We start from the raw sequence: 22,999 nt of genomic DNA, 5'->3' as shown, positions 1-22,999 counted from the left end.
TCTGTAGAGAAGTTTAATTACATTGTGTTTCATTAGGATGCTGCACAGAATAGCAATGACTTTCGTATTGTTTATTTCAGATTCCCTTCAAAAGTTAAACTACACTGAACAAAACTATAAACACAACATGCAGCAATTTCAAAGATTTTACTGAGTTAGAGTTCATATAAGGAAATCATTCAATTTAAATAAATTCATTAGGCCCTTATCCATGGATTTTCACGCGACTGAGAATACAGATATGCATCTGTTGGTCACAGATACCTTAAAAAAAGGTAGGGGCGTGGATCAGGAAACCAGTCAGTATCTGGTGTGACCACCATTTGCCTCATGCAGTGTGACACATCTCCTTCCTTCGAGTTGATCAGGCTGTTGATTGTGGCCTGTGGAATGTTGTCCCACTCCTCTTCAATTGCTGTGCAAAGAGCTGGATATTGGCAGGAACTGGAACATGCTATCTTGCTCGTCCATCTAGAGCATCTCAAACATGCTCAATGTGTGACATGTCTGGTGAATATGCAGGCCATGGAAGAATTAGGACATTTTCAGCTTCCAGGAATTGCGTACAGATCCTTGCAACATGGGGCTGTGCATTATCATGCTTGAATACGAGGTGATGGTGGTGGATGAACGGCACGACAATGGGCCTCAACATCTCATCATGGTATTTCTGTGCATTCAAATTGCCATCGATAAAATGCAATTGTGTTCATTGTCCGTAGCTTATGCCTGTCCATACCATAACCCCACTGCCACAATGGGGCATTCTGATCACAAAATTGACATTAGCAAACCGCTCAGTACAGTTGAAACCAGGATTCATGAAGAGCACACTTCTCCAGCATGCCCATCGAAGGTGAACATTTGCAAACTGAAGTCGGTTACGATGCCAAACTGCAATCAGGTCAAGACCCTGGTGAGGATGACGAGCATGCAGTGAGCTTCCCTGAAACAGTTTCTGACAGTGCAGAAATTCTTCGTTTGTGCATACCCACAGTTTAATCAGTTTTCCAGGTGGCTGGTCTCAGACGATCCCACAGGTGAAGAAGCCAGATGTGGAGGTCCTGGGTTGGACGTACTGCCAAATTCTTGAAAACTACGCTGGAGGCGGCTTAAGGTAGAGAAGTTAACATTAAATTCCATTAAATTCTCTGGCAACAGCTCTGGTGGACATTCCTGCAGTCGGCATGCCAAATTACATGCTCCCTCAACTTGAGACATCTGTGGCATTGTGGTATGTGACAAAAATGCAAATTTTAAAGTGGCCTTTTATTCCCAGCACAAGGTTCACCTGTGCAATGATCATGCTGTTTAATCAGCTTCTTGATATGTTACACCAGTCAGGTAGATAGATTATCTTGGCAAAGGAGCAATGCTCACTAACAGGGATGTAAACGTATAGAATATTTTCTGGGATCTTTTATTTCAGCTCATGAATCATGGGACCAACACTTTACATGTTGTGTTTATATTTTTGCTCAGTATATATTCAAATACAGAAATCTTAACATTTGGAATAATATAGCCTAATAGTACCAACCTTTAGCTTGATGCTATACCCTTTAAAAGCCCAATGCTTTTTTTTACACCAATATCAAATAATTTCAGTTATGTACCATACTGTAACAGATTTCCATAAAGATTTCCATATTTCCGCTAACATTTTCTCGAGCAATAATTTTGCTAGGACTGTCTGGTAGTGTTCTGAGTGGGGAGGGGAAAACTGAAAACTAGCTGTTTTTGGCAGAGAGGTTTGGAACTCCGTTTGTCATTGGTCTATTAACCAATTTACCGCATGGTGATATCAGCATGGAAAGCCAAAACTCATGCACATGTAATTCTGCTGATTAGAAGGTGTTTATTTTCACACTTTTATAGTATTAGTTTCAACTGTTGCGCAATATTAACACAGGAAAAATAGATTTTGACTGCACTGGCCCTTTAAGAATTAAAGAGAGTGATACAAGGCCCAGTCAGGGGCTACTTGAGAAATCTCAACCTCCAGCATCCTGTCACGGCTGTTGAAGTAAGTGGGCCAAGGTGCAGCGTGGTGAGCGTACATTTTCTCTTTATTTGGAAAAAAGACCCCGAACAAAACAACAAACACTACAAAAACAAACCATGATGCTAAAGGCTATGTGCCCTAAACAAAAGTCAACTTCTCACAAAGACTGGTGGGAAAAAGGCTACCTAAGTATGGTTCTCAATCAGAGACAACGATAGACAGCTGTCCCTGATTGAGAACCCTACCTGGCCAAAACATAGAAATACAAAAAATATAACATAGAATACCCACCCCAAATCACACCCTGACCAAACCAAATAGAGACATAAAAAGGATCTCTAAGGTCAGGGCGTGACACATCCTCTATGACTTGAGAATCCTCTGACTATTGATGAAGTGGATGGACAACAAATGGATAGCAATGAAATTCTGTTCCCACTGGTAGGTGATGCTCTCTGTCTTCCCTTAAGCTTGTTTAAATGTTTACCCGTTTGACTGCGTAAGACATTAGCTCCCTGATGCCTGGCATTAAATTACTACCGCAGTCGAGTCTCAGTAGGGGGGAACATTTGGTCTTGGAGTCATAAACTGCACTGAGACTGGCTTTTGTGGATTTAAAATGAATTACTTCAGTGGTTTCTGGTTTGAATTGAGATCCTATGTTATATTTGTGCTCCCTTGCTCAAATAAGTTGGTATCCTCGCTATATTGATTATATTTCACCATCTTAGTGAGGTTTTTCTTCATTTTCAGTACATCATAATAGATCTGAGAATGTGATGTAAAGTAGTTTTTTTATAGGCTTTAGGGATGTAATGATTGTAACGATGATGGAATGATTGTCCTTTACTTGTTAGGCTCTCAGGTTTTTCATTGTGTGCTCTCAATAGCAACATTTAGTTTTAAGTTTTGGTGATGCAATGATTTATGACCTCTGACAGCAAAGCTTAATAGGACCATTTGTCTGTGCCCCATGTCAGCTATGTGAGAGGGGGGAATGAGAATTTCCGGGGGCAACCTTTGCACCAGATACTTAAAGAAAGAATAGGAGAACTGATCCATTGTCAACGAAAGGTTGCGTGTAATAGATCATGTCAGAAAGATCACATGGAAATGAAATATTCCAGGAAAAATGCATTTGAAATGCATCATATACAGTGGGGAGAACTAGTATTTGATACACTGCCGATTTTGCAGGTTTTCCTACTTACAAAGCATGTAGAGGTCTGTAATTTTTATCATAGGTACACTTCAACTGTGAGAGATGGAATCTAAAACAAAAATCCCGAAAATCACATTGTATGATTTTTAAGTAATTAATTAGCATTTTATTGCATGACATAAGTATTTGATCACCTACCAACCAGTAAGAATTATGGCTCTCACAGACCTGTTAGTTTTTCTTTAAGAAGCTCTCCTGTTCTCCACTCATTACCGGTATTAACTGCACCTGTTTGAACTCGTTACCTGTATAAAAGACACCTGTCCACACACTCAATCAAACAGACTCCAACCTCTCCACAATGGCCAAGACCAGAGAGCTGTGTAAGGACATCAGGGATAAAATTGTAGACCTGCACAAGGCTGGGATGAGCTACAGGACAATAGGCAAGCAGCTTGGTGAGAAGGCAACAACTGTTGGCACAATTATTAGAAAATGGAAGAAGTTCAAGATGACGGTCAATCACCCTCGGCCTGGGACTCCATGCAAGATCTCACCTCGTGGGGCATCAATGATCATGAGGAAGGTGAGGGATCAGCCCAGAACTACACGGCAGGACCTGGTCAATGACCTGAAGAGAGCTGGGACCACAGTCTCAAAGAAAACCATTAGTAAAACACTATGTTGTCATGGATTAAAATCCTGCAGTGCATGCAAGGTCCCCCTGCTCAAGCCAGCACATGTCCAGGCCCGTCTGAAGTTTGCCAATGACCATCTGGATGATCCAGAGGAGGAATGGGAGAAGGTCATGTGGTCTGCTGAGACAAGAATAGAGCTTTTTGTTCTAAACTCCACTCGCCGTGTTTGGAGGAAGAAGGAGGATGAATAGAACCCCAAGAACACCATCCCAACCGTGAAGCATGGAGGTGGAAACATCATTCTTCAGGGATGCTTTTCTGCAAAGGGGACAGGATGACTGCATCGTATTGAGGGGAGGATGGATGGGGCCATGTATCGCGAGATCTTTGCCAACAACCTCCTTCACTCAGTAAGAGCATTGAAGATGGGTCGTGGCTGGGTCTTCCAGCATGACAACGACCCAAAACACATAGCCAGGGCAACTAAGGAGTGGCTCCGTAAGAAGCATCTCAAGGTCCTGGAGCGGCCTAGCCAGTCTCCAGACCTGAACCCAATAGAAAATCTTTGGAGGGAGCTGAAAGTCCGTATTACCCAGAAACAGCCCCAAAACCTCAAGGATCTGGAGAAGGTCTGTATGGAGGAGTGGGCAAAAATTCTTGCTGCAGTGTGTGCAATCCTGGTCAAGTTCCTATTTTCTGATGTATCAAATACTTATGTCATGCAATAAAATGCTAATTAATTACTTAATCATACAATGTGATTTTGGGATTTTTGTTTTAGATTCCGTCTCTCACAGTTCAAGTGTACCTATGATAAAAATGACAGACCTCTACATGCTTTGTAAGTAGGAAACGCTGCCAATTTTGCAGGTTATCAAATACTTGTTCTCCCCACTGTAGATCCAAGGTGCATGCCAGAATTCTCAGAATTCTTTACATTAAATTATAATGATTTGCATTACATTTATTTATACATTTATTTAATCATTTCTTTTAATTATATATATTTATACATTAAATACATACATATATTGATTTACTTAGCAGTGCACTTACTTCCTATAACATTCTTGGAGCCTTGTTCTTTACTTTGATCAAGGCTGTATAAAACAACTGCTTGCTGTGGGAAATGGCAGGAATGAGTGCTTTGCCATATCATTGAGCCTGGGATGTAATGTATTATACTCAGTGAGCAGTGTTTGTGGTCTTGCTTTTAATCATGTTTCCATTCAGGGCCCATGCCCATTCAGCACTGTCTGAGAAGGATACATTTTCTGGCGAGGAAATTGGTTAAATTCCCTCTTTCCCTCTCACAAGTGCTCCATCTCTCAGAATGAAATACTTCTGTCTGTAAACGAGGGAATGTGTGATAGGCCCAGAGTATGTGTGTTGGTTTTGAACCATGGCATTAATATTTTAGAGCAAGAACTCCCAAGTAATGTCATCACTGCCATCTTTTGAACAGATGTAGTAATGCATGCCGTCATGGATATCAATACTGTTGAGGATGAATCACTTCATTGAACGAGGATATATTGGCATTAATATATGTATTATTACATGTAAATACTAACAGTTCCAGACATGAATATATGGCAATATTTATTCAAACAAGAAAACAAAACAAATATCAACACACACACACACATAATTTACTTACACACATACTTACCCATCTGATGATGGTCTCTGCTGAAGATCAGTGTCCATCTCCTCCTCCTCTTCCCACTATCTGCTCCATCTGCTCTTCATTGCTATAATCACCATACAGCAGCTCTGCATCCAGAAGGTCCTCCTTCTCCTCAAATCCATGCCTTCATAGTTATCTTCCTCCATGTCCTGATCTGCTATGAGCCTGAGCTCATCAGCCATCACCAGTCTCCTCCTCTTTAGGGATTGCAGTACACTGTAAAATCGAGTTGTTTCAACTTACTATTATTAAGTAACTGGTTCCGAAGGCTTTTTTTGGTTTATTCATCTTTTCGGTCCAAGTGTTACCTAAACTAAAAACTTAAGCTCCAACTTAAAATGTGTTTTCTCAAATTGTCTCATATGTTTATTCAACTAGAAATGATTATTTGGGCATCTTACCTAAAAAAAGGCTGTGGAATAAACACACAGTGTGTTTAACATACAGGTCAAATGTATTCAATTTACATATTTGACACACATTGACATTGTGCATGTTCATTTATACAGTAATTCTGGTCTATTCAATCTGCGTTGCAGATTTCGTGATAGAAATGTAAAGGTAATTTCCGATTGAGCCGACATATGCCGTGTTTAACGTGCAGTCTCCGCTAAAGCGGGAACATTGCCTTTAAATCTCAATCACGCTGTAAAGCTGAACTTCCGCAATGCGGATTGAACTAGAACCTTAATATTCAACATGTCCTCACCTGGAATTTGAACACAACCTCCTGGTTCAATGCATTCCAATCTTCCTGCTATGCCACCATGTCTGTGTCAATGATTGATTTTGCTACACTTTGCACTTCAACTTAAATCTCAGCCATGATAAACCTATTTTATTTCTCATAGTGATTAAAGAGTAACATTAAAGAAATCTGTCCCACCAAAATTAGACAACTATACAGAAAAATGCCATAAATCCAGGAGGTTGTGAGTTCAAATCTCAGCAGAGGATATGTTGAACAACAATTACTGTATAATAAATGAACATGGACAATGTAATCATGTGTGTCAAATACAGTGCATTCGGAAAGTATTCAGACCCCTTGACTTTTTCCACATTTTGTAACGTTAGTCTTATTCTAAAATGTATTAAATACAAAATGGTCCTCATCAATCTACACACAATATCCCATAAGTGAAAGACATAGTGAAAACATGTTTTTAGAAAATGTACATAAGTATTCGGACCCTTTGCTATGAGACTTGAAATTAAGATCTGGTGCATCCTGTTCCCATTGATCATCCTTGAGATGTTTCTAGAATTTGACTGGAGTCCACTTGTGGTAAATTCAATTTATTGGACATGATTTGGAAAGGCACACCACTATCTATATAAGGTCCCACAGTTGACAGTCCATGTCACAGTAAAAACCTAGCCATGAGGTCAAAGGAACTGTCCGTAGAGCTCCGAGACAGGATTGTGTAGAGGCACACATCTGGAGAAGGGTACCAAAAAATGTCTGCAGCATTGAAGGTCCCCAAGAGCACAGTGGCCTCCATCATTTTGGAACCACCAAGACTCTTCCTAGATCTGACCGCCCAGCCAAACTGAGCAATCGGTGGAGAAGGGCCTTGGTCAGAGTGGTGACCAAGAACCTGATGGTCACTCTGACAGAGCTCCAGAGTTCCTCTGTGGAGATGGGAGAACCTTCCAGAAGGACAAACATCTCTGTAGCATTCCACCAATCAGAAGTTTATGGTAGACTGGCCAGACGGATGCCACTCCTCAGTAAAATGCACATGACAGCCCATTTGAAGTTGCCAAAAGGCACTTAGACTCTCAGACCATGAAAAACAAGATTCTCTGTCTGGAGGAAACCTGGCCCCATCGCTATGGTGAAGCATGGTGGTGACAGCATCATGCTGTGGGAATTTTCTTTTCAGTGGCAGTTACTGGGAGACTAGTCAGAATCGATGAAAAGATGAATGGAGCAAAGTACAGAGAGATCCTTGATGAAAACCTGCTCCAGAGTTCTCAGGACCTTAGAATGGGGTGAAGGTTCATCTTCCAACAGGACAACGACCCTAAGCACACAGCCAAGACAATGCAGGAGTGGCTTCGGGACAAGTCTCTGAATGTACTTGAGTGGCCTAGACAGAGCCCGGACTTGAACCTGATGTAACATCTCTAGAGAGACCTGAAAATGGCTGTGCAGCGACGCTACCCATCCAACCTGACAGAGCTTGAGAGGATCTACAGAGAAGAATGGGAGAAACTCCCCAAATACTGGTGTGCCAAGCTTGTATTGTCATACCCAAGACGACTCGAGGCTGTAATCAATGCCAAAGGTGCTTCAACAAAGTACTGTAAATGTAATATTTTCTTGTTTTATTTTTAATAAATTTGAAAACATTTCGAAAAACCTGCTTTTGCTTTGTCATTGTGGGCTATTGTGTGTAGATTGATGACAGTTGTGTGTAGATTGATGTTACGTTACGTTGTAACGTAACAGAATGTGGAAAAAGTCAAGGGGTCTGAATGCACTGTACGTAAGTGGAAAACATTATGCTAAAAGCCCTGTGTGTAACTAGTTCCACAGCCTTTTTAGGTAAGATGCTCAAATAATTTATAGTTGAATGAACATATGAGAGAATTTGAGCAAACACAATTTTAAATTGATTGAATTTTTGCCAAAGTTTTCTCAAGTTGGAGCTAGGTTAACACTTGGACTGAAACGTTAAGTAAACAAAAAATGGCTGTGGAAGCAGTTACATAATAATAATTTGTTGAAACTACTAGGTGCAACTCAATATTAGGAAGGTGTCCTTTAATGTTTCATACACTCAGTGTATATACTTTAATTAATTGCTTTGTTTCATAAATGCATTACACATACTTATACAAACTGTTTGACTCACTAAAGGGCTGTAGACTGTCCTGAATGACATCTTACACCAAGAGACATAGTTATTAGTTATTTTTCTTTTTTTCTTTCATCACATTCCCAGTGGGTCAGAAGTTTACATACACTCAATTAGTATTTGGTAGCATTGCCTTTAAATTGTTTAACTTGGGTCAAACGTTTTGGGTAGCCTTCCACAAGCTTCCCACAATAAGTTGGATGAATTTTGGCCCATTCCTCCTGACAGAGCTGGTGTAACTGAGTCAGGTTTGTAGGCCTCACATACTCGCACATGCTCTTTCAGTTCTGCCCACAAATTTCCTATGGGATTGAGGTCTGGGCTTTGTGATGGCCACTCCAATACCTTGACTTTGTTGTCCTTAAGCCATTTTGCCACAACTTTGGAAGTATGCTTGGGGTCATTGTCCATTTGGAAGATCCATTTGCAACCAAGCTTTAACTTCCTGACTGATGTCTTGAGGTGTTGCTTCAATATATCCACATAATTTTCCATCTTCATGATGCCATCTATTTTGTGAAGTGCACCAGTCCCTCCTGCAGCAAAGCACTCCCATAACATGATGCTGCCACCCCCGTGCTTCACGATTGGGATGTTGTTCTTCGGCTTGCAAGCCTCCCCTTTTCCCTCCAAACATAATGATGGTCATTATGGCCAAACAGTTCTATTTTTGTTTCACCAGACCAGAGGATATTTCTCCAAAAAGTAATATTTTCCACCATAATTTGCAAATAAATTCATTAAAAATCCTACAATGTGATTTTCTGGATTTTTTTCCCTCATTTTGTCTGTCATAGTTGAAGTGTACCGATGATGAAAATTACAGGCCTCTCATCTTTTTAAGTGGGAGAACTTGCACAATTGATGGCTGACTAAATACTTTTTTGCCCCACTGTACATGTACATATTACCTCAATTACTAACCTGTGACCCAGCACATTGACACTGTACTGGTACCCCCTGTATTTAGCCTCGCTATTGTTATTTTACTGCTGCTGTTTAATTATTTGTTAATTTTTTATTTTTTTTACTTATCTATTTTTTTACTTAACACGTTTTTCTTAACTTCTTAAAGCATTGTTGGTTAAGGGCTTGTAAGTAAGCATTTCACTACGGTCTACACCTGTTGTATTTGGCACATAATATTTGATTTGGCCAAAGCCCATGGTGATTTATTTTTTATTTTTTTACAAATACCAAAAATAAGGTCTGTGGTAAAGACAGGTTTAGTATATTTTAGATGTTTTGCTCTATGACATAATATTCATCAGCTAGTGAAGCATTTTATTTAATCAAAACAAGAACATAAAGCACATACAGGCTTCATAATTCATAAAGGTCATGACTGACTGATGTTATCTCTTAGGACAAAATGTATAAGATCTCCTAAATCTGTGTTAACCTCAGATCTTATTTTCGTCAGTTATCCCAAAACTCCCTTCTTTCCCCCATAGGAATGGCTGAACGAACCAATAACTCATTTCCATTTTTTAGGACTACAAGCTGGCGAGCTCTATATATTTTTTAAAAGTATTTGCGTGTAGCGGTGAAGTAGTGTTTCCCAAATTCGGTACTGGGGCCCCACCTGGGTGCACTTTAAGGTTTGTGCCCTAGCACTACACCGCTGATTAAAATAATCAAAGCTTGATGATGAGTTGGTTAGGGCCCCAGGGCCGAGTTTGGGAAACCCTGCACTAAAGGACCCTCAGGGTGGCACTCTGGCGGTGTCTGTGTAGTAATAATGCATGGTATAATGACACAGGGTTAGAATTTAGAATAATCTTCAATCATGTAAACTTTGCCTGCACTTTACCCTGCCTTTACCTTTGCCTTTACTTTGCCTTTACACTTTACCCTGTGTACATATCAAATCTACCTCAAATACCTCGTACCCCTGCATATTGATATGGTAGCCTACTGCTAATCACTGAATAAAGCTCCTTTCTTGTATATTTTATTCCTCCTGTGTTAGTATTTCTTTGTTTATTGTTTTTAACTCTGCATCGCTGGGAAAGGCTCGTAAGCACCCTACGGTCCAAACCCGTTGTCTTGGGCGCATGTGACAATTTGATTTGGTCTTGCGTCTCATTATCATTTCTGTCTGCATACCAGCACATGCGCAAAACCCAGGAAACGCAGGGGAACAAAGAGGAAGCGTGGTAGCTAGCTAGGACTTAAAGGGAACTGAGTGTTGCCTTTTCAATGACTGTGTAGCCTATAGCTAGCTGCTAACTAGTATACGCGAACCGCTTTTGTAATATGTAAGCTAATGAGCCTCCTCCCCCGCTTTAAACCAAGGTAAATAACATGTCTGAGCCCATTTTGAACCTTACCACATTTGGTTAAAGTTAGCTTAAAGCTAACGTTAGCTAGGTAGCAACCAGTTAGCCAATGACTGCAATCATGTACACGTAACGAGTTTTAGCGAGTTGTCATACTTCTAGCTTGCTACGGTTAAGTGTTATTGTGAAACGTTCATTACTTTAGGGAGTAATACGCTACTCCATACATACTATATGGCGTTGTCTGGACAGTATCTCCATTTCCATACACGAACTAGCTTTTCTGGGTTTGTTATTAGCTAGCTTGCTGGCTAATCGCCAAAAGCGGGGAGTGGGGGTAGCTAGCTATATTCCAGGCAGATAGTTGGCTATTATCTATACTGCAATGCATCGTTGTGAATAACCTTTAACCTTTTTACATTTTAGATATCACCAAACCATATTGGATGCAGAGATTCTGTATTTCATTGGCACTTAAGACTGTCGACAATATACATTTTGGGAAACTGTGCAGGTGTCAACCCACCTGGAAACTGTTTGTCGCTTATCCCTTATCTGCAAACTTCCAAATTCTACCCCATTGTAGGGGCATCCTCCCCTATCCCTTGGACTGCCATCAGTGCACCCAGCCCCCTTGGAATCGCAGTCTTTCACTAGATTCCAATTTCAAGGTTTGCTGGCGTCACTATTGTACTAACCAGACAGACATGGCTGAACAGAGATACTGTGTGGAGTATGCCAAACGTGGCACTGCGGGATGTAAGAAGTGTAAGGACAAAATCATGAAGGGCTTGACCCGCATCGGGAAGATTGTGCCTAACCCGTTCAGTGAGTCTGCCGGGGAGATGAAGGAGTGGTACCATGTGAAGTGTATCTTTGAGAAGCTGGAGCGGGCCCGGGCCACCACTAAGAAGATCGAGGACATCACAGACCTGGAGGGCTGGGAGGAGCTGCAGGATGAGGACAAGGAGCTCATCAACAAACTTGTTGGAGGTACAACGTTTATATACTTCTGTCAATATAGCAAGATTAAGTTCCACATACCGAAATGAAATGTTTTTTGTAATGCGTATACTGACCGACTTATAGGATGCATGTCATGGCACTCAAGTTGGTGTTGTTCACCATGGAAGAAAATATTGACGTATTTAAACTTTTCTTGTCATGTTAAATGAGACGCCATTTAAGAACTAGTTTATTCTCTTTCAGACTTGATGGCCAAAGCTAACACGAGCCCAAAGAAGAAGGTGCAAGCCAAGCTGAACAACAGTGGTCAGCTATCAGCTCCGCCTGCTGACCCTTCTCTGAATGCACCACGGAAGTTCTCTGGATTCACAGGTGAGGGTATTCCAGTGGATGGTCAACCAGTGTGCACATCTGAAAACTAGCTAGTCTTGCTACAGAAGTGCAAATGTTTGTTATCAGTTTCAAAACTATTTTCCTCTGTCCATTCCACCAGAACATAACCCTGCTGTATTGTCTCATCTTAATCATCTTCAATCATATTGTCCTTTTCCCAATCAGCTACTAAGGCTGGGAGTTCAAGCAGCCCAGGCCCATCCCCAGCCAAACCCAACCAGGGCAGTCCTCTTTCCGCACAGCTCTGTGACCCCAAACACAAGGATAGCCTGCTCCGGGAGTTCCGCAAGCTCTGTGCCATGGTGGCAGACAAGAATAGCTACAATGTCAAGACACAGATCATTCACGACTTCCTGAAGAAAGGCTCAGGGGGAGGTGTGTGTGCGTTCGTAGCTTAATTTATGTTGTAAATTGTCTCTGCAGTATTGTACTGCATTGAATGTTGTCCTCAAATGTTGTTTTTTAAGTAGGCAAGCAGAATTACTGCAATACCAAATTTTCTTTTTCTCCTCTCCCTACCAGATAAATTCAAGGGAGATGTGTACCTGACGGTGAAGCTGCTTCTCCCAGGGGTGGTGAAGAGTGTGTACAACCTCAACGACAAACAGATAGTCAAGCTCTTCAGCCGCATATTCAACTGCAACCAGGAGGAGATGGTGCGAGATCTGGAACAGGTCAGTGTTTGTTGAGTCCAGAACATGACAGTCAGTGCTTCTGACAAGTTATTCAAATTCATGTTCATTGTCATATAAGAGGACAATCTTAGCACATCTCACATTGCATACACAAAACACAGCTGAACAAACACTAGTACATAGTCAGACATAAATGGTAGGTTATGCTGAGTAGGCGCTATCACAACATACAGCCCATGTGGCCCCAGAATTGGGGGTTTCAGGACTGACGTGTATTGAGTATATTTTTATTCTGGGCGTACAGGGGGATGTGTCGGAGACAGTGAGGATGTTTTTTGAAGAAGGCAAGTCTTTCCCACCGGCCGCCAAGAGTCTGCTCACGATTCAGGAAGTGGATGCGTCCCTTACCCGTCTGGCCCAGTTAACCAAGGAGGATGACCAGCAGAAAGAGCTAGAGGACATATCCAAAAAGTAAAAAAAACAATGTAGACCTATACTGTACTTAATGATTTGACATCTTAAAATTCCTAGTAATTCAGTGTCTGTCCACAATTCCTACTGCACCAACATTTATGCATCAAAAGACTAAGGGACAGAGTCAACTTCTGAATATAATCAAATTATATAACTGCAGCCATACTCACACAAGTCAACCCTGTCTTTGTTGCAGATGTACCGGCAATGACCTGAAATGTATCATCAGACTCATTAAGCATGATCTAAAGATGAACTCTGGAGCTAAGCATGTGTAAGTCACCTTAGATTTACTCCTAACCTGACACAACAACATTAAAACCCTATGCTACAACTTCTAAACCTAATATGCTAGAGCTTTCAAAGCATACATAAACTTTGAAACTTATTGCAGTATATTTGAACCCCCTTCTCAATCAAATGTATCTTATGAACAGCTTGGATGCAGTTGACCCGAATGCCTACGACGCTTTCAAGGCCTCCCGTAACCTAGGGGACGTGATAGAGCGCGTGCTGAGGAACCAGCAGGACGCCACCAACGGCTCAGGCCCCAGGAAGCTCCTCACTATTGAAGCCTCCCTCATGACCCCAGTGCAGCCTATGCTGGTGAGCTCACACACATACACACACATGCTCTCACACACACAGATGCACACATACACTAAGCAGACATGCACACACTTGCCCTCTGCATACATACTCGCCCTGTACACATGAACTTGACACACACAAACTCACTCTGACACACACTTAGTCAGTACACACACCTGCTACTGAATGTATACACTGACACGGTGACTGAGTTCATCAGGAAGTGCATAGAAGATGTTCCCATTTTGACTATTACAACCTACCCGAATCAGAAACTGGATAGATGGCAGCATTCGTGCGAACCTTGCCATGGTTAAATGCGATGGTGACTGGGAATATGGTTGAATACAAACAGTGTAGTTATACCCTCCATAAGGCAATCAAACAGGCAAAATGTCAGAACAGAGACAAAGTGGAGTTGTAATTCAGCGGCTCAGACATCAGACGTATGTGGCAGGGTCGCAGATACCGTCTTGCTCCCGGACGAGCTAAACACCTTCGCCCGCTTTGAGGATAACACAGTGCCACCGACGCTGCCCGCTCCCAAGTACAGTTGGTTCTCCGTGGCCGACGTCCTCGTCCCTAGTCTCGTTTACGGACATATTCAATCTCTGCCTAGCCCAGTCTGCTGTCCCCACTTGCTTCAAGATGGCCACCATTGTTCCTGTACCCAAGAAAGCAAAGGTAACCGAACTAAATGACTATCGCCCCGTAGCACTCACTTCTGTCATTAATTGCTTTGAGAGGCTAGTTTAGGATCATGTCACATCTACCTTACCTGACACCTAGACCCATTTCAATATGCATACCGCCCCAATAGATCCACAGATAATGCAATCACCATCATACTGCCTTATCCCATCTGGACAAGAGGAATACCTATGTAAGAATGCTGTTAATTGACTATAGCTCAGGATTCAACACCATAGTACTCTCCAAGCTTATCATTAAGCTTGAGGCCCTGGGTCTGAACCCCGCCCTCTGCCACTGGGTCCTGGACTTCCTGAAGGGCGCCCATGACTGCTTAGCCACTCATGCCTCCTACTCAATGGTCAAGTTTGCAGCTGACACAACAGTTGTAGGCCTGATTACCAACAATGAGACAGCTTACAGGGAGGAGGTGAAGGCAGTTGTGCCAGGAAAATAACCTCTCCCTCAACATTAACAAAACGAAGGAGCTGACTGGACTTCAGGAGACAGCAGTGCGCATTCCCCTATCCACATTGACGGGACCGCAGTGGAGAAGGTGAAAAGCTTTTTCAAAAAGTTAATCGGCGTACACATCACTGACAATCTGAAATGGTCCACCCACACAGACAGTGTGGTGAAGAAAGCGCAACCTTAGGAGGCTGAAGAAATTCAACTTGGCCCGAAGACCCTCACAAACTTTTACAGATGCACAATTGAGAGCATTCTGTCGGACCCTATCACCGCCTGGTATGGCAACTGCACTGCCCGCAACCGCAAGGCTCTCCAAAGGGTGGTGCCTTAGAGGCTGCTGCCCTATATAGACATGGAATCACTGGTCACTTTAATGTTTACATAATGCCTTAATTAATATGTATATACTGTATTCTACTGTATTTTAGTCCATTCCACTCCGACATTGCTCCTCCTAATAAATTTGATATTTCTTAACTCTTCTTTTTACTTTAAATTTATGTGTTGTGAATTGTTAGATATTACTGCACTGTTGGAGCTAGGAACACAAGCATTTCCCAACACCCGCAAAAGCATATGCTAAATTACCAATAACATGTGATTTGATGGGCTCATTTAACTGTTTCAGCTGGTTTAGAAAGGGATTCTGTGATCTGAAAAAAATAATATTCCCAAGACCAATTGACTACAACTGAGAGATCTGCATAACAGAGAATGAATTCTGAATGAGAATTTGTTTTTGGTTAATCTTATGCGATTTCGCAAGCCATGCTGTACGCAAGTCACTTCAGACACAACGTGTATACACAGCAGAAATATGAATGGAATTTAAATGTATCCTCGCAGTAAAATTGTATGTTCTGTCACATTTGACGCACGCTACATCCAGCATACCAAGTACAGAACAGTAAATATGAACATCTAGGGCACTTTCCAACCCATACAGTATTACTTTAATGTATTTTGCCCCAAGGTGAGTGGGTTATCATCCCTCAACTAAATGTTAACAAAGGTCTGCTTCATTGTATTAGGTTCCTCTTAAACACTGAAGCAGACCTACAGTAAGACCAGGGTCAGACGTACCTCCCAACCAGGGGCCATATGTACGCTGCATTTGGAAAGTATTCAGACCCCTTCACTTTTTCCACATTGTTACGTTACCGCCTTATTCGAAAAAGGATTCATATAATTATTTCCCCCATCAATCTACACACAATGCCCCATAATGACAAAGAGAAAACAGGTTTTTAGAAATGTTTGCTAATTTATAAAATGAACACATTATTTACATAAGTATTCAGACCCTTTGATATGAGACTCAAAATTGAGCTACGGTATATCCTGTTTCCATTGATCATCCTTGATGTTTCTACAACTTGATTGGAGTCCAACTGTGGTAAATTCAATTGATTGGACATGATTTGGAAAGGCACACACCTGTCAATTTAAGGTCCCACAGTTAACAGTGCATGTCAGAGCAAAAACCAAGGCATGTGGTCAAAGGTATTGTCCGTAGAGTTCCCGAGACAGGATTGTGTCGAGGCAGAGATCTGGGGAAGGGTACCCAAGAACAGTGGCCTCCATCATTCTTAAATGGAAAAAGTTTGGCACAACCAAGCTCTACCTAGAACTGAGCAATCGGAGGAGAAGGGCCTTAGTCAGGGAGGGTACCAAGAACCCGATGGTCACTCTGACAGAGCTCCCATCAACACAGAGGAAAACCTTCCAGAAGGACAACCATCTCTGCAGCACTCTACCAAAAAGGCACATGACAGCCCGCTTGGAGTTTGCCAAAAGGCACCAAAGGACTCTGACCATGAAAAACAAGATTATCTGGTCTGATGAAGACCAAAACTCTTTGGCTTAAAAGCCAAGTGTCACGTCTGGAAGAAACCAGATACCGCTCATCACCTGGCCAATACCATCCCTACGGTGAATCAGGATCTCAGACTGATGCAAAAGTTTACCTTCCAACAGGACAAAGACCCTAAGCACACAGCCAAGTTAATGCAAGAGTGGCTTAGGAACAAGTCTCTGAATGTCCTTGATTGGCCTACCCAGAGCCTGAACTTGAACCAGATCGAACATCTCTGGAGAGACCTGAAAATAGCTTTGCAGCGACACTCCCCATCCAACCTGACAGAGATTGAGAGGTTCTGCAAGAAGAATGGGAGAAACTCCCCAAATACAGGTGTGCCAAGCTTGTAGCGTCATACCAAAGAAGACTATAGGCTGGAATCACTGCCAAAAGTGCTTCAACAAAGTACTGAGTAAAGGGTCTGAGTACTTATATAAATGTTATTTCTTTTTAAAAAAATGTGTACATTTGCAAAAATGTCAACTTGTTTTTGCTTTGTCATTATTGGGTATTGTGTCGATTTTGTTTTTTTCCCCCTCATCAATCGAACCCATTTTAGAATAAGGCTGTAACAAAATATGGAAAAGGTGAAGGGGTCTGAATACTTTCCGAATGCATTGTACAGTATGTATCAAGTGTCTCAGAGTAGAAGTGCTGATCTTGGATCAGGTCCCCGTGTCCATGTAATCTTATTCTTTGTGATTACAAAAGGCGAAACTGATCTGCACTCCCACTCGGAGACGCTTGATACATACAGACCCAGATTTCCAATGCAGAGTCTGCAACCCTAGGAAGAGCTGAATACACTGAAGGCAGACCCAACTATAATTATAGGTTTCCCTAGTCTGATGTATGGGGCTAATACAAGTCACCGGTTCTCCCTCCCAGGCTGAGGCATGCAAGTCCATCCAGTACGCCATGAAGAAGTGCCCCAACGGCATGTACTCTGAAATCAAGTATGACGGCGAGCGTGTCCAGGTCCACAAGAATGGAGACCACTTCAGCTACTTCAGCCGCAGCCTTAAACCTGTGTTGCCACACAAGGTCAGACCACACACACACTGAGAGAAGCTGCATGGTTCAACTCCACCTGAACTCTTTACCGATTCTGGATAAGCAAGTCGGAAAGTGTAAAACAAATCCTCTGTTTTGATTACGGTTTTGAGGACTGGGCAGCATAGACCATTTGTTTTTCAAGGCCATCCCTTTCACTGATTCCCTAGACTGCTCCCTAGCCTAGATGTGTTCTCTGTACAACAAGATTAAATGTGTTTGAGCCAAATAAGTGTGTCATTCTTAAAAAAAAAAAAAAATGCATTTTCTCCTTCTGATGCCCCTTGGTGTTTTGATGCCTTTCCATATCTAACCCAAAGCCTCTGTTCCAGGTGGCCCATTTTAAAGAGTTCATCCCTCAGGCCTTTGTTGGTGGCAACAGCATGATCCTGGATGCCGAGGTGCTCCTCATCGACACCAATACCAGCAAGCCACTACCCTTCGGGACACTGGGGGTGCACAAGGTGAGCATGCCTGCCAAATGTATCTTTCCACTGACCTCTCTTTGGAGTGTACACTTGTTTGCGGGGCTGTCTGTGTGGGGTGAGGGGGTGTTGCCTGGTGTGTGTTATGGTAAAGGGGGGCCGTTGTGTGTGTGTGTGTGTGATACAGAGCAAGAGTGCGTGTCAGGAGAAATGGTTCTCTCTTCTTTTTTAGAAAGCAGCCTTTGAAGACGCCAAAGTGTGCTTGTTTGTGTTCGACTGCATCTATTTCAACGGCGTGAGCCTGATGGAGAAGTAAGTTTGTCTGTAGTCACTTCTCTCTGTAGATTTACAACACTGAGGCCTGTATTGAATTCACTATGAACTTACATTCACTCATCCTTGAGTTGGCTGGGGAAGAAAAAAAAACTGCATGGACAGTTTACTTGTGTCCACTCAAATCCTATCCCTTCCTATTGTGGTAGCTTTGATGTACTGTATGTTGTGAATATCATGTTCATTGTCTGTCTGCATTAATTTTTGTTTGATCCAGTCCTTTAAAAAAATGTATTTTATTTTACACACATTCAAAGTTACAGCCTGGGTCATGTTCATTGGGGCTCACCATAGCAAAACCTTGAAACATTTTGCAGTGGAAAAGCAGCTACTCTCTTATTGGAGAAGTTTAGATGGTATCTCCCTCTTTCACTCTATTTTGGAGCATTTTCTTCTGTTACGTGGCTATTTGAACTTAACCGTGCTCTCTTCTCCACAGGCCCCTGTACGAACGAAGGAAGTTCCTCCATGACAACATGGTGGAGGTTCCCAACAGGATCCTGTTCTCCGAGATGAAGCACGTCACTGTATGTAGACCCACGTCACGTCTGAAACTTCTCTCCTTTATGGCTGTCTCCGACGACAACAAAAATCTTGGTTGACCGAGATTTGTTTGTTCTTTCGACCAATTGATTGGTCTACATCTTTTAATGTGTATTTTTCCCTATATAGACACACTCTGTTTTTAATAAAATCAACTATATGTAGGCTACTGGTGCTTTAAGCACACTGATAAAAATAATTAATACACACAAATGACTCGAGGGAGCCAAGATCAAGATAACCCCCTCCAGCTGCTGCTGGCCTTTACAGATTCTGCTGTTAAGCTCCTGAAGTTGCTGGTAATAGGCTACACCAGGGGTTGGCAACCTTTTCCATTTGGCGTGCCAATTTATCTTACCGATCTGTGTGCCAGTTTTCATGGAACAGTTTCATTATGTGATTAATCAAAATTCTAGAAGTAACTTTCATATCCAAATATGTAAAAAATCGCTTACATAAAGCCAAACAAATAAAAACATTGCAGTCTGCAGGTAGACAATAACCTGATTAAAAATAAATATTATATTGCCTGTGCAAGGAAATTTAAACATTGTATCAACTTGGTCCCACCTGAACCTCCTGCTAGCAAACTTGCTACCTGCACCAGTGAGTTCTGGCCAGACACAGCTGTAGGCTACATCGGGTAGGCCTATTTTATGTTCCCACCGGATCAGAGCATGATATTTTTGTGTGACTATCGAAAGAGTGCTGGAAAGATTTTTCAAATAGGCTACTTTGAGGAACTTTTTCAATGGATGTAAAAACAGACTTTGCTTACTTGCTGTTTTGAAGCAAAGAAACAATTACTTTAAGAAGATCCACAATCAGAAATACTATCAGATCCCCAAATGTGCACATTTAGCCTACATTTGCGCACAGGCCAGGTAGCCTAGGCCTACTTCTATGCGTAATCAGGTGTGCATTCCTACTCACCATTGACGGGAGCACTCCAAACAAAAGACAATTAATAAATTGACAACTCTTAAATGGAATGAATATAACCAAAACGTGTTCCTCACGTGTAGCCTAGGTTGTGCGGTCCGCAAATAGTGTCCACTCCAACAATGAGAACGGTAAAAGACTAATAATATATTGAATGCATTAACAGAAATGACCAAAACCAAACAAACTTTGTAGATTAGAAATTATGAGAATTAACGGTAAATGTACTACTGGTGTACTAAGCCCGCAGCCTCCGCAATGGATTAGTCCACTGAGACAGGTGTGAATCAGACAGGTGTCTCTTGTGCCAGATTTAAAAAAATAAATAATAATAATAATAATAATATATATTTGCAACTACTCTCCTTCAAACGTGTCTTTTGAACTTATAATTAACCAAGCCAATTGATTCTCCCGTGTAGCAGAGTGAAACTAGGGGACACCGTAGCAAAACATTTTGCAACGGATAACTAAGACAAATGTTTTAGTTCACATAATACCTCCGTTTCAATCTGTTTCATAACGTTTTTGTGCCGACTGAACATGACCCTGATGTGCTGGTTGTTTGCGTTTACTGTCTTGTCTCACAGAGGGCGGCTGACCTGGCCGAGATGATCACACGGGTCATCAGAGAGGGACTGGAGGGGCTGGTCCTCAAAGACCTCAAGGTGAGACAGAAATAACTTCTAACCCGACCCAGGAATAACCTCTAGCGCCTACCACCTAGGTAGGTACTTAATGTACATCTGAAAGATATAAGCAATTAAGGCAGTAGTGCCAATTCTGCCCTTCGATTGGCTAGGTGTAATGTTTGCTGTTTTTGCTTATACCTATCCAATCCTCTTAAATCTATTTAAGTGCCGAGGTAGTAGGAGCTAGGGGTTGTTTTTGGACTAGGCCCCTGACTCTACTGTACACATCTTTCCTACCGATAGCCTGCACATCTGGGGGCTTGGGAATGAGCAATTGATGTTATAAGGAACAATGTGAAACAATAAGCCAAGTCTCTATTTTTTTCTACAGCATTTTTATCTGTGGAAATGGCAAACGTATTTATTTCTCCTGAATAGAGGGTTGATATAATGTTTAAAAAAACACTCCTATGTAACAATACACAGATGTGAATTGATCATAATCTGTGTGAATTCAAAGGGCACCTATGAGCCAGGGAAGCGCCACTGGCTGAAGGTAAAAAAGGACTACCTGAACGAGGGAGCAATGGCTGACACAGCAGACCTGGTGGTGCTGGGAGCCTTCTATGGCAAAGGCTCAAACGGTCAGTATACCAGGGTCATATTCATTAGTAAACACTGTAACACACCGCTTTGCAACATGAACTGTTTGCCCTAAAGACTACAATGTGATACAAACGGTTTCCGTTGTAAAACATTTAGCTATGTTTAGCACTAATTAATACGACGTAATGCTATAGTAGGCAGTGTTTCCCAATCCTCTCTTAGGACAATCACAACGGACCACATTTTCGTTTTAGCCCTACACTGACACCTGACCTGACTGAGCTAATCAACTTTTTTTTTTTTTATAGTCTGGCAAAAGTGGGTTGCTGTAAAATAATGACTCGGATCAACTATGATTCTCATTTAATATATACAGTTGAAATAGAAAGTTAACATACACCTTAGCCAAATACATTTAAACTCTGTTTTTCACAATTACTGTCTTAGGTCAGTTAGGATCACTACTTTATTTTAAGAATGTGAAATGTCAGAATAATAGTAGTGATTTATTTCAGCTTTTATTTCTTTCATCACATTCCCAGTGGGTCAGAAGTTCACATACATTGCCTTAGCCACTTTAAACTTGGGTCAAACGTTTTGGGTATCCTTCCACAAGCTTTCCACAATAAGTTGGGTGAATTTTGCCCATTCCTCCTGACAGAGCTGGTGTAACTGAGTCAGGTTTGTAGGCCTCCTTGCTCGCGCACACGTTTTCAGTCGTGCCCATACATTTTCTATAAGATTGAGGTTAGGGCTTGGTGCTGTCACTCCAGTACCTTGACTTTGTTGTCCTTAAGCCATTTTGCCACAACTTTGGATGTATGCTTGGGGTCATTGTCCATTTTGAAGACCCATTTGCGACCAAGCTTTAACTTCCTGACTGATGTCTTGAGGTGTTGCTTCAATATATCCACATAATTTTCCATTCTCATGATCCCATCTATTTTGTGAAGTGCGCCAGTCCCTCCTGCAGCAAAGCACTCCCACAACATGATGCTGCCACACCTGTGCTTCATGGTTGGGATGGTGTTCTTCAGCTTGCAAGCTTCCCCCTTTTTCCTCCAAACATAACGATGGTCATTATGGCCAAACAGTTATATTTTTGTTTCATCAGACCAGAGGACATTTCTCCAAAAAGTACGATCTTTGTCCCCATGTGCTGTTGCAAACCGTAGTCTGGCTTTTTTATGGCAGTTTTGTAGCAGTGGATTCTTACTTGCTGAGTGGCCTTTCAGGTTATGTCGATATAGGACTTGTTTTTACTGTGGCTGTCAATACTTTTGTACCTGTTTCCTCCAGCATCTTCACAATGTCCTTTGCTGCTGTTCTGGGATTGATTTGCACTTTTCGCACCAAAGTACGTTCATCTCTTGGAGACAGAACTCGTCTTCTTCCTGAGCGGTATGACGGCTGCATGGTCCCATGGTGTTTATACTTGCGTACCATTGTTTGTACAGATGAACGTGGTACCTTCAGGCATCTGAGAACCAGACTTGTGTAGGTCCACAATTGTTTTCTGATGTCTTGGCTGATTTCTTTTGATTTTCCCATGATGTCAAGCAATGGGGCACTAAGTTTGAAGGTAGGCCTTGAAATACATCCACAGGTACACCTCCAGTTAACTCAAATTGTCAATTAGCTTAGCAGAAGCTTCTAAAGCCATGACATACTTTTCTGGAATTTTCCAGTATGTAAACTTCTGACCCACTGGAAATGCGATACAGTGAAATAATCTGTCTGTAA

The 22,999-nt window shown here is 41.8% G+C and overlaps 1 protein-coding gene across 3 annotated transcripts in view; it reads left to right on the top strand.

Moving 5' to 3' along the window:
- Nucleotides 1-10,477: 10,477 nt before the first annotated feature.
- Nucleotides 10,478-22,999, top strand: part of lig3 (ligase III, DNA, ATP-dependent) — a 24,086-nt gene continuing 11,564 nt past the window's right edge. Inside the window, exons 1-14 of one of the 3 annotated variants that reach the window (XM_042309116.1) lie at nt 10,478-10,660; nt 11,231-11,637; nt 11,854-11,982; nt 12,169-12,378; nt 12,526-12,677; nt 12,943-13,109; nt 13,309-13,386; nt 13,550-13,718; nt 17,611-17,766; nt 18,108-18,239; nt 18,433-18,512; nt 18,973-19,060; nt 20,609-20,686; nt 21,171-21,294. In XM_042309116.1, the coding sequence (XP_042165050.1) occupies nt 10,632-10,660; nt 11,231-11,637; nt 11,854-11,982; nt 12,169-12,378; nt 12,526-12,677; nt 12,943-13,109; nt 13,309-13,386; nt 13,550-13,718; nt 17,611-17,766; nt 18,108-18,239; nt 18,433-18,512; nt 18,973-19,060; nt 20,609-20,686; nt 21,171-21,294 (1,999 nt within the window). In that variant the 5' untranslated portion in view covers nt 10,478-10,631. Of the gene's footprint in view, nt 10,661-11,070; nt 11,638-11,853; nt 11,983-12,168; nt 12,379-12,525; nt 12,678-12,942; nt 13,110-13,308; nt 13,387-13,549; nt 13,719-17,610; nt 17,767-18,107; nt 18,240-18,432; nt 18,513-18,972; nt 19,061-20,608; nt 20,687-21,170; nt 21,295-22,999 lie in introns of all 3 variants that reach the window. The other 2 variants (XM_042309114.1, XM_042309115.1) reach the window with 2 other exon arrangements.

This window comes from Oncorhynchus tshawytscha, linkage group LG30 (assembly GCF_018296145.1).
Source record: "Oncorhynchus tshawytscha isolate Ot180627B linkage group LG30, Otsh_v2.0, whole genome shotgun sequence".
NCBI classification, from domain to species: Eukaryota; Metazoa; Chordata; class Actinopteri; order Salmoniformes; family Salmonidae; genus Oncorhynchus; species Oncorhynchus tshawytscha.
The sequence above is the reverse complement of the archived record's forward strand: the minus strand, read 5'-3'. Positions and strand labels throughout refer to the sequence as shown.